Source organism: Aspergillus nidulans, chromosome VII, assembly GCF_000011425.1.
Source record: "Aspergillus nidulans FGSC A4 chromosome VII".
In the NCBI taxonomy this organism is placed as follows: domain Eukaryota; kingdom Fungi; phylum Ascomycota; class Eurotiomycetes; order Eurotiales; family Aspergillaceae; genus Aspergillus; species Aspergillus nidulans.
This window is the reverse complement of record NC_066263.1, coordinates 2,257,783-2,271,942: the sequence shown is the minus strand read 5'-3', so window position 1 is coordinate 2,271,942 and position 14,160 is coordinate 2,257,783. Positions and strand designations below refer to the sequence as shown.

Here is a 14,160-nt window from a genome sequence, read left to right as displayed (position 1 = left end):
TCTGTACTTGGCGAGATGCCGAGTTCAAGTATTAAGCTGACTAGGACCAACTATTGGAAGATTTCTAAAGCGGGTATAAGTCCAATACCATGACGAGCGTCCCTGCCCCAAGACTTCAGCCATTCAACTACCGCTAAATGCTTTCGATATCGCGACACGTGATTTATGGTACTAGCAAGACTAAACTCTACCACTGAGCGTGATGTAGGTGTTGGCAGTGATATCCGTGATACCCTGTATCAACCTTATATATATTGCAGCCTAGTATGTCGGTACTTAATCACATCCATCAGTCCAGCCGCACCCTGGTATGATGTGTACCCAGAGTACTCAAAGCAAGCTTCATTCACCTCATCCTTCTTACTACTTTACTGATTATAACAAGGTAGCTTAGTTTGTCACTCGTCCTTACGACAGCATTCGGGGCAGAAAACAGGTTGCCATTGATATGTCTGACAACTGTCTTATACCATGTTACAGAGTCAGCTGAGTACCTCGCGAGGGATTGGGCGGGTCAAGGTGACTGGGAACTGCTCTGCCCTGTGCTACCTCTCTCCCCAAAGTAGCACAATCAGTTATGCCAGCATACGAGGTAGTACCGATGACACCTGTCTCTGTTATCATTGACGGATGGACCGTGGTCCTTTCTCGCCGATACGCCGGTCCCAGATTTGGGGTTAGGTTTGAAATAGTGCTCATTGACGCCCAAAATGTTCGGTGCTCCATGGTCGGTTGGTAAGGGTGAAATATGATGGCTCGAATACCAGCACAAATTATTCCGAAGCTCTAAGGTTGATCTCGGAAATGGGTACTAAAGGAGTTCGCTGACGTCGTGGGGTGCTGCGGCTGTTTACCTCGATCAGATATTTCTAGGTGGTGCCAATCACCTTAGTGAACGGTTGGCCTGTAATACATTTCCAGGAACTTGGACCTCTGGGCTTCAATGCAGTGTAAGCCATGAGTTATCATTGCGATCTTCGCCGCGTTTTCTAACCGTGGCGGCGGTGGCTGGTGAGATCTACAAAAGCCGGGCTGAGAGTCTGACTACTCGTACAAACGAAACTCACGTTCGGAAGGGATAGAAGATACGTAAAACTTGCAAGCAATTCTAGATTCGTCGTGAGAACTTTTGGACTCTATCACTAAGAAACGATATAATCAGCCTTTAAATCCCACTGAAACGCCTTCCATCTCATGGCTCTTCGTAAAACGTCCAACATCATAGTCAAATTTTTGTAGCGTTGGAGCGTGTCGAAATATCTCTACGGCGTAATGACGCTGTAGCACCTCCAGTTCTCGAGCGCGTAGGCGACGCCGCTGGCAAAAAAGCTCAACTCATCAGGGCCGATGTCTACGCCGTCGCCGGTCAACCGTTCACATAGCAGGCGCTCGATTTTGTCAAATATATCCTGATTGAGCCTTGTTCCCTGAGGAATATGCACGGTCTCGCCACTAGCCCTGACGAGTTCGAAAAATTCATCTTTCACCACAATGTTGCGAAAAGTTCCGATGACGTGGCTGAGTACTGTGTCTAGATAAAGTGCGTTGGCGCTGTCCAGGTCCAAGAATGGCGACGGGGCAAGACCCGATTTGAAATCTGCAACCCGAGCACGAAGGCGTGCTTTGTATTCATGGTTCGCAATTCCATTAATGCCGTTCATGTAGGCTACGAAAAGCCTTTTATCAAGGTCAAGAAGATCGCCGGTATGCTCTGGAAGTTGCTCAATAGAATCAGCGATAGCTTCGTGGCTGGCGTCGTCAATATCGCTGGTTTCCGCACCGCTGTACGTTTCCTCATGAGACTTGTTTGGGTAAGACGCTCGTGCCAGTTCCATTAATTCGTGACTTGTCATGCCCGCATCGGAGCTTTCATCCTCTTGATACTCTGATGGCTCGATATACTGCACGTTGGTGTCAAAGCGTACCGAAGATTCAAATGATATAAACGAGCCATCAAAAGACTCAATGTCTTCGACACAGCTGGACTCAGTGTCGTCCCAATCGACATCGTCGCACATGTCGTCGTCGAATTCCTCAAAGATGCCATCGGCGTTTGTAGAATCTGAGGCATAGCCAGACTCCGACTCTTCGTCTTCTTCAATGTCGGCGTATGGCCTTTTCAGTATGGACTTCGGAATAGGAGTCTCAGTCGGGGTAGCAACCAATATTTTCTTCGTCGTATCAGTGGCAGCAGGTGGAGCAGAGGTTACAGACACTTCATCTGAAGCATAGCAGCTGTCACGAGAAAGCGATATCTCGAGCTGCGAAAAAGTCGAAGAAAGTGACTCCCAAGACTTTCTGCTCAAGTCATGGGCGTTCATTTTTGGTTATCCTTTATGCCGACGTATCGGACTCTTCACCAGGAAGAATGATCCGACGACCGAGTGTGTCGCACTCAAACTCCGCTTCTGAAAATTGCTCTGCGATGAGCCTATGGCGGAGGCAGAGATGGTAGGTGTAATTGTTCGTTTTGTAATTGTATGGCTTGTAATGCCTCCCAGTACGTTTGAAGGAGCCCATGGCAAACAGTGCGTAACGGTCCCGCTTACTGAGACAAACAGGAGCGTCCCTGGACGCGAACTTTGGCGTACATGTTGGAACTGTGCGTGAGAAGCTGGGAGACGGTAGTAAGATCAGAGCCTCTGGGGACCTCTAGTGATTGATTTGCAGGAAATGGGGTCTTGACGAAGTCCTTGACGAGATGCATAGGGATTATCTGAGTCACTTGGTCGGAAGAGCAGCCGTGGTCGTAAATCGTCTGACCGTGGGGAAAGAGGGCAAAACACGTTGTTTGTCTCCTGAAACTGCTGTTATGAACGGTGACGAGGGCAAGGAAGGTTCGAAGCCCAAGACTGGCGAGCCAGCACAGGTGATGTAATGGTCTCGTGGATGGTGGAGGGCAGAGGTTTGGGTAAATTCGCACCCGCTTTCGTGGGATCGTGGGATGCCGTCCAAGGGTAGACGCGGGGGACGGGGTGACGGCGCGAAGTTGAACGACTACCACTCAAAATGAGCTGTCGTAATAGAGGTAGTAGGATAATATAAAATAGTGATGTTTATGGGGGGATAGCACGCAGGATAGTGCTGGAAAGGAGAAGAAGGAGAGAGAGTTTCCCTGCTGACTCTCAGGCTGTGATATTTCCGTCATCGACAAAGCCTCCTCACTTCCGTTGTCGCCTCCCTCGGACCGCCGGCGCCGGCTTGGGTGACCATAAGTGGCCTAGTGCGGAGTGTCACGAGTGCTTATTTGGTGGAAGTTTCACGTGACCTTCTCAATGTTTCTGAGCCTGGGAGATTTGCACTGTTTGTAATAATGTACGTCGCTTTGGCCAAAACAATCGTGTGCTCAGCCAGGTTTGATTTGATCTCAGTGAAGTAAACCACAAACACGTCAAGCATAGAATATCAAACCCTTGACAATACTACATGAAAAGGGAAACTTTGAGCATTTGGTAGAACTATCAAACAAATGATTATAGTATAATCGTCAGTAGTGCAAACGTCTACAATGGTCAGTTGTACAACACGGTAGTACAACCTCAGCAGCTATTAGACAATTTGTCACTTATCAGCATTATATATTACTTACAACCGCAGCACGTTTTCAATCAATCAGTACAGTTATCAGACCCGGGAATGACGATCCTACAATAGGGTCCTACCCGCCACGGTTCTGAGCCGTAGCGGAGCTGTAGATTGCTCTGGAGACGCTGGCTTGTGTGGACATGATTGTAGTCTTCCAAGGTCTTCTAACTTCTCAGTCACTTTCTGTCAATATACTTATATACAGGAGCAGATGAACCCTCATCATGCTGAATTTTTAAGCTATCCCATTCAGTCCTTAGATCTGCACTGGTACATGATTTCAGGACGTTCCACTACCTGAACATATCCCACCGTCGTCTGTGAGCTTGTGCATAGAATCCGGCACTGAATTCTTAACCTCATCATCCAGAGCGTCTTCAGGCATCCCGGCAGGCCTTCGCGGAGGATAGCTGCGCTTCAGAGAGACGCTGCTGTTATATGCACTCATCATCACGAAAGTCCTTCGAAAGGACTTCACAAGCATAGTTCACCACCAGTTCTTCAACGACCAGAATAGCTGCGGCGCTTCAAGCCCTAAATTGATGTAAATATTCGATATACCCTGGACCACGAGGTCGTACGGAGTCTGACCCATGTTCTCACAGATGACCCTGATTAAGGGCTTCTTGCACACTGATATTGACAGGGCCAGGGCTTACCGGTAACGGGGAAGTAAAGGGAAAAGGGAGAAGGACAAAACAGACTGATGACGATCCGCATTGTTTCGTCAATCGGCCATATAGACTATCATGGTTTGTCATAGCTTGTCAGTAGTCTGCCAAAACTCGATTTGTTTTGGCCCAACACACTCTGCTACTGCAATTAAGAGGCCTGTCCTGCTGTATACCCTTACCAACTCTATCAACACACAATGCTATCCTGATAGACGCTACCACCCCGAATATGCCGGGGAGTTAGTGTATACAGGCGAAATAATAGTTACGTAAAGGGATAAGTAGGACCGAAACCATCGATAGGCCACTAGAGTAGCATAAGCTATACCTGTTCAAGCATCTGAGCAAGTGAACCTAGGCTTGCCATAGGAGCACGAAGGCTCGGTGCTAGATCCGCTCCACACGGCTGGCCGGACACTTGCAGCCGCGCCAGAAGCGAGCCTCTTCATTTGACATCAGATGCTAGCCATGACCGTGACCTCTGGATCTGCACAACACTGCAGGGACTGTTACGCCACGGGATGCCGAAAGGAGCAGTGCGGTGATAGATTCGCAGGATTGATTTGGACTTGACAGACCTTCCCTAAGACCGAGTCAGGCTTTACAAAAAGCAGCTCTCGTTGGCTAGACAGCCAAAGGCTTCTAAGGGGTCCGATAGGCGGACAAGAGGAGAGAGGAAACGAATTGAAAAACGGGAAACGGCTGCTAATTTTGGCCTGAAGTTCCAGCTGTTGCGATCGTCGAGACCGCTTCATGCGTGCCAAGGCCATCAGGGTCTGCCAGTCTTCAGTCAAAGAAAAACAGAAAAAAATAAAAAATAAAAAGAAGAATAAAAGGGAAAGATGCCCACTCAGGCGCATACCTCGTACTGCTTCTTGGCTTCTCCTTCGCCTGCACCTTATCACGGAATGGCGTCCGGTAGGTGCGAGTCTTCGCCATGCAGCATGCGGAACAGCGGTTCCCACACCGTAACAGCCCGTTGCGTGATATGCCCATTGCCGTATTCGGGCAGGTGATGGTAGATCAGTTTATCTGCGGAGCACTCCAGGGCTTCGCCAGCCATTTGCGTGGTATCATTGAGGAAGACTCGGTACGCCTTCAGGACGGTCTCGACGGGGGTCAGACTGGAATTGGATGTGAACAAATGAATTATTCAGCCGCGGCTCGGTAGACTCACCATTCGGGAGTGACGGCCGAGATCATCTCTGGTGGAACAATAGGGGTGGACACGATGCCCGGCATCACAACGTTGATCAGGATACTCTCCTTTTCCTTCAGTAGCGGGGCCACGCCGCGCACAAAATGGTTGACTGCCGCCTTGGTCCCGCAGTAGACGGGATAGGATCTATGCGGGAAGACCGCTCCAATACTGCCAGTGACCACAATGCGACCGCCAGGTCGAGGATTATGTCTCATGAAGTGAGTCGCCAATTGAGTGCCGTAGATTACTCCCTTATAGTTGATGTCCACGACATCCAACTCGGGGGCCGGAGGAATGTCATCAACGCTCCTGTTCTTCCAGTCGTATATATAGACGGACGAAGTATCGACAATGCCCGCATTGGCGCATAGTGCATCGATACGGCCCCAGAGCTTGCGAACTTGGCGGAAGACATTCGCGTACTCATCGTACTTGGATACGTCCGCAGGGAAAAACCGGGCATTACCGTCAGGGATCGTCTGCAGAAGAGTCTGCCCAGGTTCACGATGTCGGCCTATACAGGCAATCTTCCATCCACGCGCGGCTAGATCCCGGGCAAGATCGGCTCCAATGCCAGACTACAAATACGAACAGGTTAGTGGGAGCTCGACAAGCCCCAGGCTCTTGGTGTACTCACTGTGGCTCCAGCAATAATGGCAACACGATCTTCTCCATGTGAATTCATCCTTTAATGTACGGCGGTACGCACTTGGTATTCAGTAAGCGGGATTGGGATTGATGTAACCTGTAGAATGTTTTTTTCAACGCGAAACGGCCAGCCTTCTGAGTTACGTGTGTACAAAAACGTAATCTAACTGCTTGGAGTAATAGTAAGGTCGCTGATGCAGGATCCAGCCGATGTGGATCAGCATCAACGTGTCTGGTCCATCACTGACTCGCTATTTCTTCCCACGTAAAGGGTCGAGCACAATAACTTGGGCTGTATTCGAATCGCAGCTGGTTCTGGTAACGAGCCCGTCTACTCTGTCTACTCCATTTCCTGAGTTTGCTTATCATCTTTCCTTCTAATTGCAGCTTTCATCTAATTCCTGTTGAGCGCCGTGCTGTGCCGTGCCGGCCCCAGCTTAACGAATCTACCTCGCTCTTAGATTCAGCCACTCCAAATCTAACCGTGGAGTCGTTCGATTTTTGCGCCGCCTCAGTATGTACTCTATATAAGACATAAACTAAACCGTGTCCAGGCTCAGAGAACGGTATGTCAAACTCCCGACGTACAAAGGCCCAGTAGCTGCAACACGAGCTGGTGACAACAATGATTGATTCATATTCATCAACGAGTGGACGTCAGGTTAACTGCAGGCAGACTTCCTCTAAAGAGGTCAATATACTGCAACACCATCATACGCCGCAAGGTGATGGTGTCAGCATCGGTTCCATCTCGGTAGAAGTCTAGGGAGGCTGAACAAAAAAACCTTTTCACCCTTTTTTTTTTTTTTACTTTTGGTTTGACGGTATATTGCGTATTATAGTTTACGAAGAGCCGCCTTATTTCTGACTGGTAACGTGCTGCATGAATACATGCAGTTCCTTACCGGTCTAGACAAGCAGCCAATGCGGAACGAGCCGCCCCCACTTGACGGGTCGCACCTAGCCCTAAGCCAACTACTAGTACAGCGGTAGCAACAGGATGCTTTGTCGGTATGAGCTATTAAGGCAGACGAAACTTCTGTTCTCTTGTCAGAACTAATGTGCACTCATCTGGAGTCCTGTAAAAGACTTTGCCGCCTTCTTTCCACCGTCTAGACAGTGCATTATCGACCACCGCAGCTCTTCATCATGCAGCATCAGTCTCGCAACATTGCGGCTATCTCATACTTGAGAATCCTGTTTGTTGAACTGCTTCTGTGTCTTTTTATCAAGGCCACTCGGTTGGGATGATTTCTTTTTGTTTTTCCCCATCTCTCGGCAAGGGACATTTGCGTAGCATATTATCATGGACACTTTCACATTGTATACTTATCCAAGAAATCTTACAAGTCTTCCGCAGTCAAGGGCAGTTTTCTGTTTATCCTTCGTTGGGGTCGCGGTCTGTCACGCCAAGGCATGCATACGGCCGACATCGACATCAGCAACCTCGAATCACCGAATCCAAGCGCGAGCAAAAATACAGTCATCGTTCCAGATCCCCAGGTTATCTCTGATTTTCTTCAAAAATACGACAGGAAAGATCTCAGTTATGATCTTTCAAATCCGGCAAACGGGGGCAGTCTGTCGGTCCGCAATCTCAGCTGAGCCCCCAGCTGGGCCCGACTCGCCAAGGTAGACCTCTCTATCATGGTGGCCTTACACCGACTGGCGGAGTCCCCAAAACAAACGGCACCAGCGAGAAACAAATTTTTGGAGTTTCAGGAAGCCAGATCTCTTCGCGCAGGTTGACGGACGCTGACGATGACTATGCTGGCAAAACCGCAGCGTTCAATGCTCTTGTCGATCGTTGGCAGGCTGTCTTCCTGATCTGGGTCTTCGGGATGTCCAGCTGGCCTGTAAGAAGATTGATACTTTCACCATAGTTTGAATTCTTATCCCGACTTGGTATACGCATGTCAATCCAACCCGAGATTTCTGATTGTTACAGAAAGCTCAGGATGCTAATCCCTTTTAGAGTCGGAAGTGAGCCAGCCACAGCCAACTCATGTAGACGAACTCAAACTCCCTAGGCATGCGTTTAGAATCAGCTGTGTCACCATTCCAGCCTTCCGCAAGCCTACGGCTCCCCTCTCAAAAGCCAAATCACTGAGACACCTCGAACTGCCGCTGTGGCAAATGCGAGTCAAAGCAGATACCTATTTGCCTTAAGCAAATGCCAGACGTCGCTGTTTTTAGAGAGGTGCCGCCAGAGAACGTGGCTTGAGCGAAGAGAATGACTGGGCGACAAAGGAATGCGGGTTCAGAAGACGACGGAGGTTAGTGTCGGTGAGTGGTAGTAGGGGATTCGTCCAAGGTAGACAACAATCGGTGACCCGCCCATTTCTTCTTTTATTTATTTTCTTTTTTAATTTCTTGAAACTGGGTCCGTTTCAAGTCTTGAGGTCTGAATGGGCGGCAACATGGGGGTTCCGTGCGAACAAAAGGAAGTCAAACCAGTCTGTCTGCCGAACACAAGAGCTCCCAATCAGCCGCAGGGCCAGCACCTTTTGAAAAAGAAGGTATCTGTTTATAGTGGGTAAGCAGAGGCGTGGTACTAATAACAAATCAGCTTTGCGGGCTTTGACAGGTCATGTTCATCCTGGAACAGCGCTCAGATGCTAGCGGATTTTGGTCAATCAAGCAGTCTTTCGAGTAGTGGGCTGATAGCAGGCTGAAATATGCGGTTTCCACATGTGATGGTGTAGCAGTGCAGTTCCACAGGCAGTTAGTCAGTGAAGGCGCATTTTTCTGATGGGTTCGTCCAGGTTGAAAGATATTCCCCCCACTGAAAATTGTATCCCAGATGCAATACGCTGCTATGGCCTCATTTCTGCGCAGTAAGAAGCCCGCCAGTTCAGAGTGACTCTCTATCGCAAAAAGCTTGGCCTGTTGTGGCTATTGGCAAGTCATAGAAGAGCGAATAGCGATTGGTAATCGCGTCAGTTGCTCCTTAATTCTTGATGCCTCTTGGCCATAAGCCCATTCATAATCCCCTACGGCTGGTATTAGTCAGGTCAGTTGAGAGACACTATTAGATTGGACCAATATTTCATTGTACTGCTATCGTTGAAGTATTGATTATGTAATTATGCATGCCCATTTTAATAATGGCAGCCACGTGTGCTGCCGCTCAACATAGGAGAATAACTTCCACCACTCGATGATGGCCTCAATCCTGACAATCACTTTTTCAAATGATGACTTGCCATGTTCCATAGTACTCCCTGTCTCAATGTTCCGGAATTGTGGTACTTTTGTTTTTTGTTCGAGGGGCGTGGCATTGCTGAAAGAGTCTGAGGAGCCTCAGGCGAGCCTTTCTACCACCAATGGGTCCAGAGGGGATCTTGGGAGACCATCCCTAACCATTCCCTTTGTCAATTGAGCAACCAAACAATTACTCTCGTGTTGGCTCTTTGAGGCGGCTGGCTAGGGTCGAGGAACAGTCCCTCGAACCAGCACTCCTTTGTCTCCTTTGCGCAACGGTTCTAACTGCGGCATCCCGACTCTCAGGGTATGATTGTGCTACCACGAGGTTCATTAAATTCCCTCAGCCAGGGCGCAGCCTTGACAGGATTGGAAATCGTTCTATAACACTCTACCGTCCAATAGGACACTCAGCTGTTGTTTGGTTCATGCACGACAGACCGAGTCCAGGGCAGAGAACAAAGAAGCCGCTGGGCAACGTCTCTGCAGGCTCAGTCCCCTGCAGCACGAGTTTCGCAGCCTTCTCATATGCTAAGACTAAGAACAAACAATGTGCAATGCGATTTCAAGGACTGTGATTGAGATGGGCTGGGAGTCGAAGAGGCTGAGGGTGAAAATGCAAGCATCCAAGACTTCCCACAATCCGGGACTGGGGATAATAATAGAAGCCCACCTGAAGCAAGCTCTTTGCAGAGGGAAAATCGACACAGATGCGCTCTAGACCAGCGGGCGCACAGATGCGCCAAGTATGTGTCTGTCTTTATGTCTTTGGCCGCCAGCATACCAGAGGTCTGTTTAGCGCATTGTTGCTTAGGGCGCACATTCCTCTCCGCGACCTAGCCCATCCCACCGGCTCTCGAACCCTTGATGGGCATTCCACCAAGTTGTAATAGACTCAGTGGACCGGGCTTCTGAAGGACAAAAATATCGGCTCCACCGAATGGGTATCGGTCCCATTGGAAATTCAAAGGCGACTTGATGGGCGCAAGACTGATGTTGATCACTGTGGCCCGGGAGAAACTACTTTTATCTTGTTGGCTTATGCCGAGAGCCAGCAATGACGCTTATATTTGTGAGCCGCTTCCAAGGTCGAGGAAACCCCAAGACAGCCTAAACGGATTCTGCCGACGGGGCCGACTGATCCGCGTCTGTTGCCTACAAGTCCTCAGTCCTGTTCCCTAACGTCGAAGAGCCATCAGAGTTACTGTCCGGCTTTTCTCGTCCCGGCTGATACCCATCCTCCGCTTCTGGCGTAGTGAAGCGTTGCATTCCGGCGGGTGGCCATTCAGCATTTGAAGTGGACTTTTCGTCACCCAGTGGTGAGGTTCAAGGGAACTCGTCTTTCCTCTCAGCCCGTGATTGGTAGGTAAGGTTACTTGAGGAATCCATAGTTCTCTCAACTGGGTCGATTGGCAGAGAGTGGACGATATCAAAGCCCCGCCAGGTCGTTAGTCCGCATTCCTCTCCCACTATAGAACGACTGGAATGCAAAGGGAAATTCAGAGGCTGGCGACGACTGTGACAATTCAAATAGGGCCCTTGTTCTATTGTTTGTTTGCTTTGTCTTCTTTGCATGCTGTGCAGTGTTTTGTTCAATTGTCAATCGATCAAACGGTTCCAACGCGCTGCGCTGCATTCCATCTGCGCCCTCGACCATACGGCCATACTGGCGGATCATCGGCTCCCTTTCCCAAACTTTGCCTGCCTTGACCTGCCCTGGGAGTAGAGACCAGACTTGACACCTGAAATCTTATCACCAATCATAGGTGCTCAGCTTACAGCCCGCTGGTTCAGGTCTTCTGGCAGCCTCTTCCATCATCGCCGCAAACGGAAAGGTGATCACCCGCTCACCCGCTGGCAAGATGTTCGCCCACCCATTCGATCATTCATTCAATGATCTGTTTAATCAGTACGTCAATATGGACACATCGAGTACCGACGCCAACAAGGATGTGTCCTTTCCTAGCGAGTTCGACCAGTTATTCCCACTTGACTCGTTCTCAACCGACTGTGGCGACCAGTCTCCGGTTATTTCCACTGTACAGCATAACAGTCAGCCGGCGCAGGACTGGGGCAAGGACCTTTGGTCTCTGTCGCAGAACACCGGCTGCTCTACGAATCAAGACAGTTTTTCTTTTCAAGATAGTACCCAACCTTCGACTGCTTTGGACTTGAGCATTGGCCTCGAAGCCGATGCAACTGGACATTCCCAGGCCTCTGTACCCCGCTCAACGCCTTCAACTCCTCCAGCAACTCCTGGCCCCAAGGTCAAAGGAGGTTTATTCACCCCGAAGACGATCCGCCATCACCGAGAATCTAATGATCGCCGCGGCCTACTGCGCAAACAGAGCTTCTCCCCTGGCTTGATGCGCTCCTCCCAGCTCCAGAAAGGCAGCTGTAGGATGGCCTACCCGGAGGCTTGGGCTCAACGACTGCAGAATTTTACCATCCGTAGCTCCGACGAGTGCCTTCCATTGTCGCCACCCCCATCTGATATCCTTGTGCAGCAGGAGAACGTTAAGCACACACCTGTGCAGATGAGGAACGCAGCAGAAGGCTTTCAAGGCTCGACAGAGTTGCCTCAGCAGATTGACTCTGGTTATATCACACAATCTCCAGCGATCCCGATGCCGTCACCATCCGCCAATGCGTTGGCAGGCCAGCAGCAGAGGTATTTAAGCCAGACAGGCACATCTGCTTTAACCCCGAGTCCTCCTTCGGCAAGAGACGTATTCTCCTCACCGCATTCCTCGGACCCTCAATCGATGCCCTCCTGGCATTCCGAATCTCTCAACACACCAGCATTCCAATACACTCCTGAACTCAGTGACCATCAAACATGGTGGTCGCCTATGCCCTCTGAGGTGGCACAGCGCCATGCTTCATATCAGCAGATGATCGCATCGCCGGCTCCACAGCGGCCAGTCCAAGCAGCTGCCAACCACGGAGACTTCCTGCAAGGAGGGCTTATGATCCAACTAGACCCTACACAATTCGATATATCTTCATCATTCCCTTCCTCTACCATTCCAACAACCGCCAACAACCACGACAACCTCGCCTACAATGTCGAAGCACATGCGCCCCAAAAATACGTCGACGCATCTTCTTTCAACACTCAGGCCGTTCCCCATCCCTCACGATCCCCATCCATATCACCAAAAGCGGACACTTCACCGCGGCATGGGTCTGCAAACCGCGATGGGATGGCAATGAAGAACGCTCCTCGCCGTCCTCACGGCCGCAAGTTGTCCGGACAGTCAACAAGTACACCCAAGCCTGTCAAGACTCCTAACAGTCTATCCACAAGCCCAAGAGGGGGCAAATCAGTCACAGTGTCGTTTGTCAACTTCACGGCAAACGACAGGCAGAAGATTCTTACGGGGGTTGCTCCGAGTGGCAGCTCCAAGACAAAGGCCAGACGCGAACAGGAAGCCCGCGACCGACGGCGCAAGCTAAGCGAGGCTGCGCTGCAGGCGGTGCGGAAAGCAGGCGGCGATGTAGAAGCCCTAGAGGCTGTCCTCTGCTAGCCTAGGCCTTCCCCGATTTGTACCAATACAAATATAGCATTGTAATATGCTTGGGTGTTTTTTTTTTATCACATTTGGCCTCATCTAATCTTTGCTTATTTTCCCTCATCGCTTCAGCATCGGTCGTTTTGGCGCTAGAGAAGATTCTTTTTCTTTTTTACTTTATTATGGGAGCTTTTGGGTCATTCGGTCATTTGGAGGAAGCTTAGATCTGTGGCGTACCGACACAAGGCTAATTAGCATCTACACTATCAAAATCACCTTGAGATATCTGAAAAATATAATAATGTACACTTTTCAGAATCTGTCTAATTACTGGTGCATCGGGCATAGAAGTACATATTTCTAGCTCTAGAAGAACTTATCAAATTCAGTGCTTAATAGTTGGCGGCCTGGTATTATTGCACCGAATCCCAGGCTGGCAGATCATCAGCCGTCATGCAGCGCTATCATGTTCGAACTTTTCTGCTACTGAATTTACATGGTAGAATAGACGGGATTTTATCTAGCCGTGTAGTATACATGGTAATCAAGGATATCTATACATCAGCGCCACGCGCGATATAAACTACACCTCGCGGCGCACTCAATTTCATTAGCATGATTCAGATCTCACCTATTGGCCGGCTTTGGAGTCCATGTCTCGGGCTGCCATTTCTCGCCTGGTGCGTCCTTGGGCCGGAAAAAAGGGTCTCCTTGGGCCGAGGCCTTGATTTGAGCTGGGTCATTCGTTTGGGGCTTAGACTCCGATCCTGGTGCAGGTGCATTCGAGGCCGCTTTCATTGTCGGATTGCTCGTCTGTGTTGCAGGCCGTGGCTGTTGTGTTGTTGGCGCGTCCAATCGTGCTTGTTCTGCCTCCCATTTCTTCTTCTGCATATCAGCTAGTAACTGGATTCTTTGCTGCCTCAGGAGATCTTCCTGCTGTTCTTGGATCGACGGTGGTTCTGCCCGAACGTAGCGAAAGCCATTGGTGCCATTGTGCTAAGATAGAGTCAGACTTTGTTGGCCATACTGGGGCTTAGAAAAGAGGCCAAGCAACTCACGGCTCACTTCGACGTCGCCATAATGGGTTCTAGGAGGAGGCTTGAGTATCCGTCGGTAACGGCCTGCATTCAGTCTGTCCCTGAATTCCCAGTATGTATTTCCCGCGAGATCATGCCCTGGCAAATGACGGACGATGTTAGTCTTGTGTTGTTGCTAGGAGGCGAGGACGAATCGCGAACATACCGACGAGGAAGGATCTTCGCCAGGGTAATCGGAGGCTCTTCCACTTGAACCACAGACTATTAATCGGACTCATCTGTCTGCGGGAGACCGG

General features: G+C 49.8%; 4 protein-coding genes across 4 annotated transcripts, besides 1 other annotated feature; 1 reads left to right on the top strand and 3 right to left on the bottom strand.

The window, feature by feature from the left end:
• Positions 1 to 14,160: part of a sequence feature (contig 1.29 1..525887(1)) that runs on past both edges of the window.
• On the bottom strand, positions 1,100 to 2,986 carry ANIA_01939 (uncharacterized protein). Its single transcript, XM_050612918.1, has one exon. It carries the CDS (start codon positions 2,319 to 2,321, stop codon positions 1,263 to 1,265), a length of 1,059 nt encoding a protein of 352 aa, XP_050468773.1. The 5' UTR covers positions 2,322 to 2,986; the 3' UTR covers positions 1,100 to 1,262.
• Positions 5,161 to 6,145, bottom strand: ANIA_01938 (SDR family oxidoreductase; the record flags this gene model as incomplete). Its single annotated transcript, XM_654450.1, has 3 exons — positions 5,161 to 5,383; positions 5,437 to 6,038; positions 6,098 to 6,145. 3 exons carry the CDS (start codon positions 6,143 to 6,145, stop codon positions 5,161 to 5,163), a joined length of 873 nt encoding a protein of 290 aa, XP_659542.1.
• On the top strand, positions 11,175 to 12,842 carry wetA (developmental regulatory protein WetA; the record flags this gene model as incomplete). Its single annotated transcript, XM_654449.1, has 1 exon — positions 11,175 to 12,842. The coding sequence occupies one exon, from the start codon at positions 11,175 to 11,177 to the stop codon at positions 12,840 to 12,842; it is 1,668 nt and encodes a 555-aa protein (XP_659541.1).
• Positions 13,455 to 14,151, bottom strand: ANIA_01936 (uncharacterized protein; the record flags this gene model as incomplete). Its single annotated transcript, XM_654448.2, has 3 exons — positions 14,070 to 14,151; positions 13,886 to 14,002; positions 13,455 to 13,786 (listed from the first exon to the last, which is right to left on the bottom strand). Exons 1-3 carry the CDS (start codon positions 14,140 to 14,142, stop codon positions 13,455 to 13,457), a joined length of 522 nt encoding a protein of 173 aa, XP_659540.2. The 5' UTR covers positions 14,143 to 14,151.

Coding starts and splice junctions, on each gene's coding strand:
- ANIA_01939 (XM_050612918.1), bottom strand. CDS start 2,321: ATGAACGCCCATGACTTGAGCAGAAAGTCTTGGGAGTCACTTTCTTCG.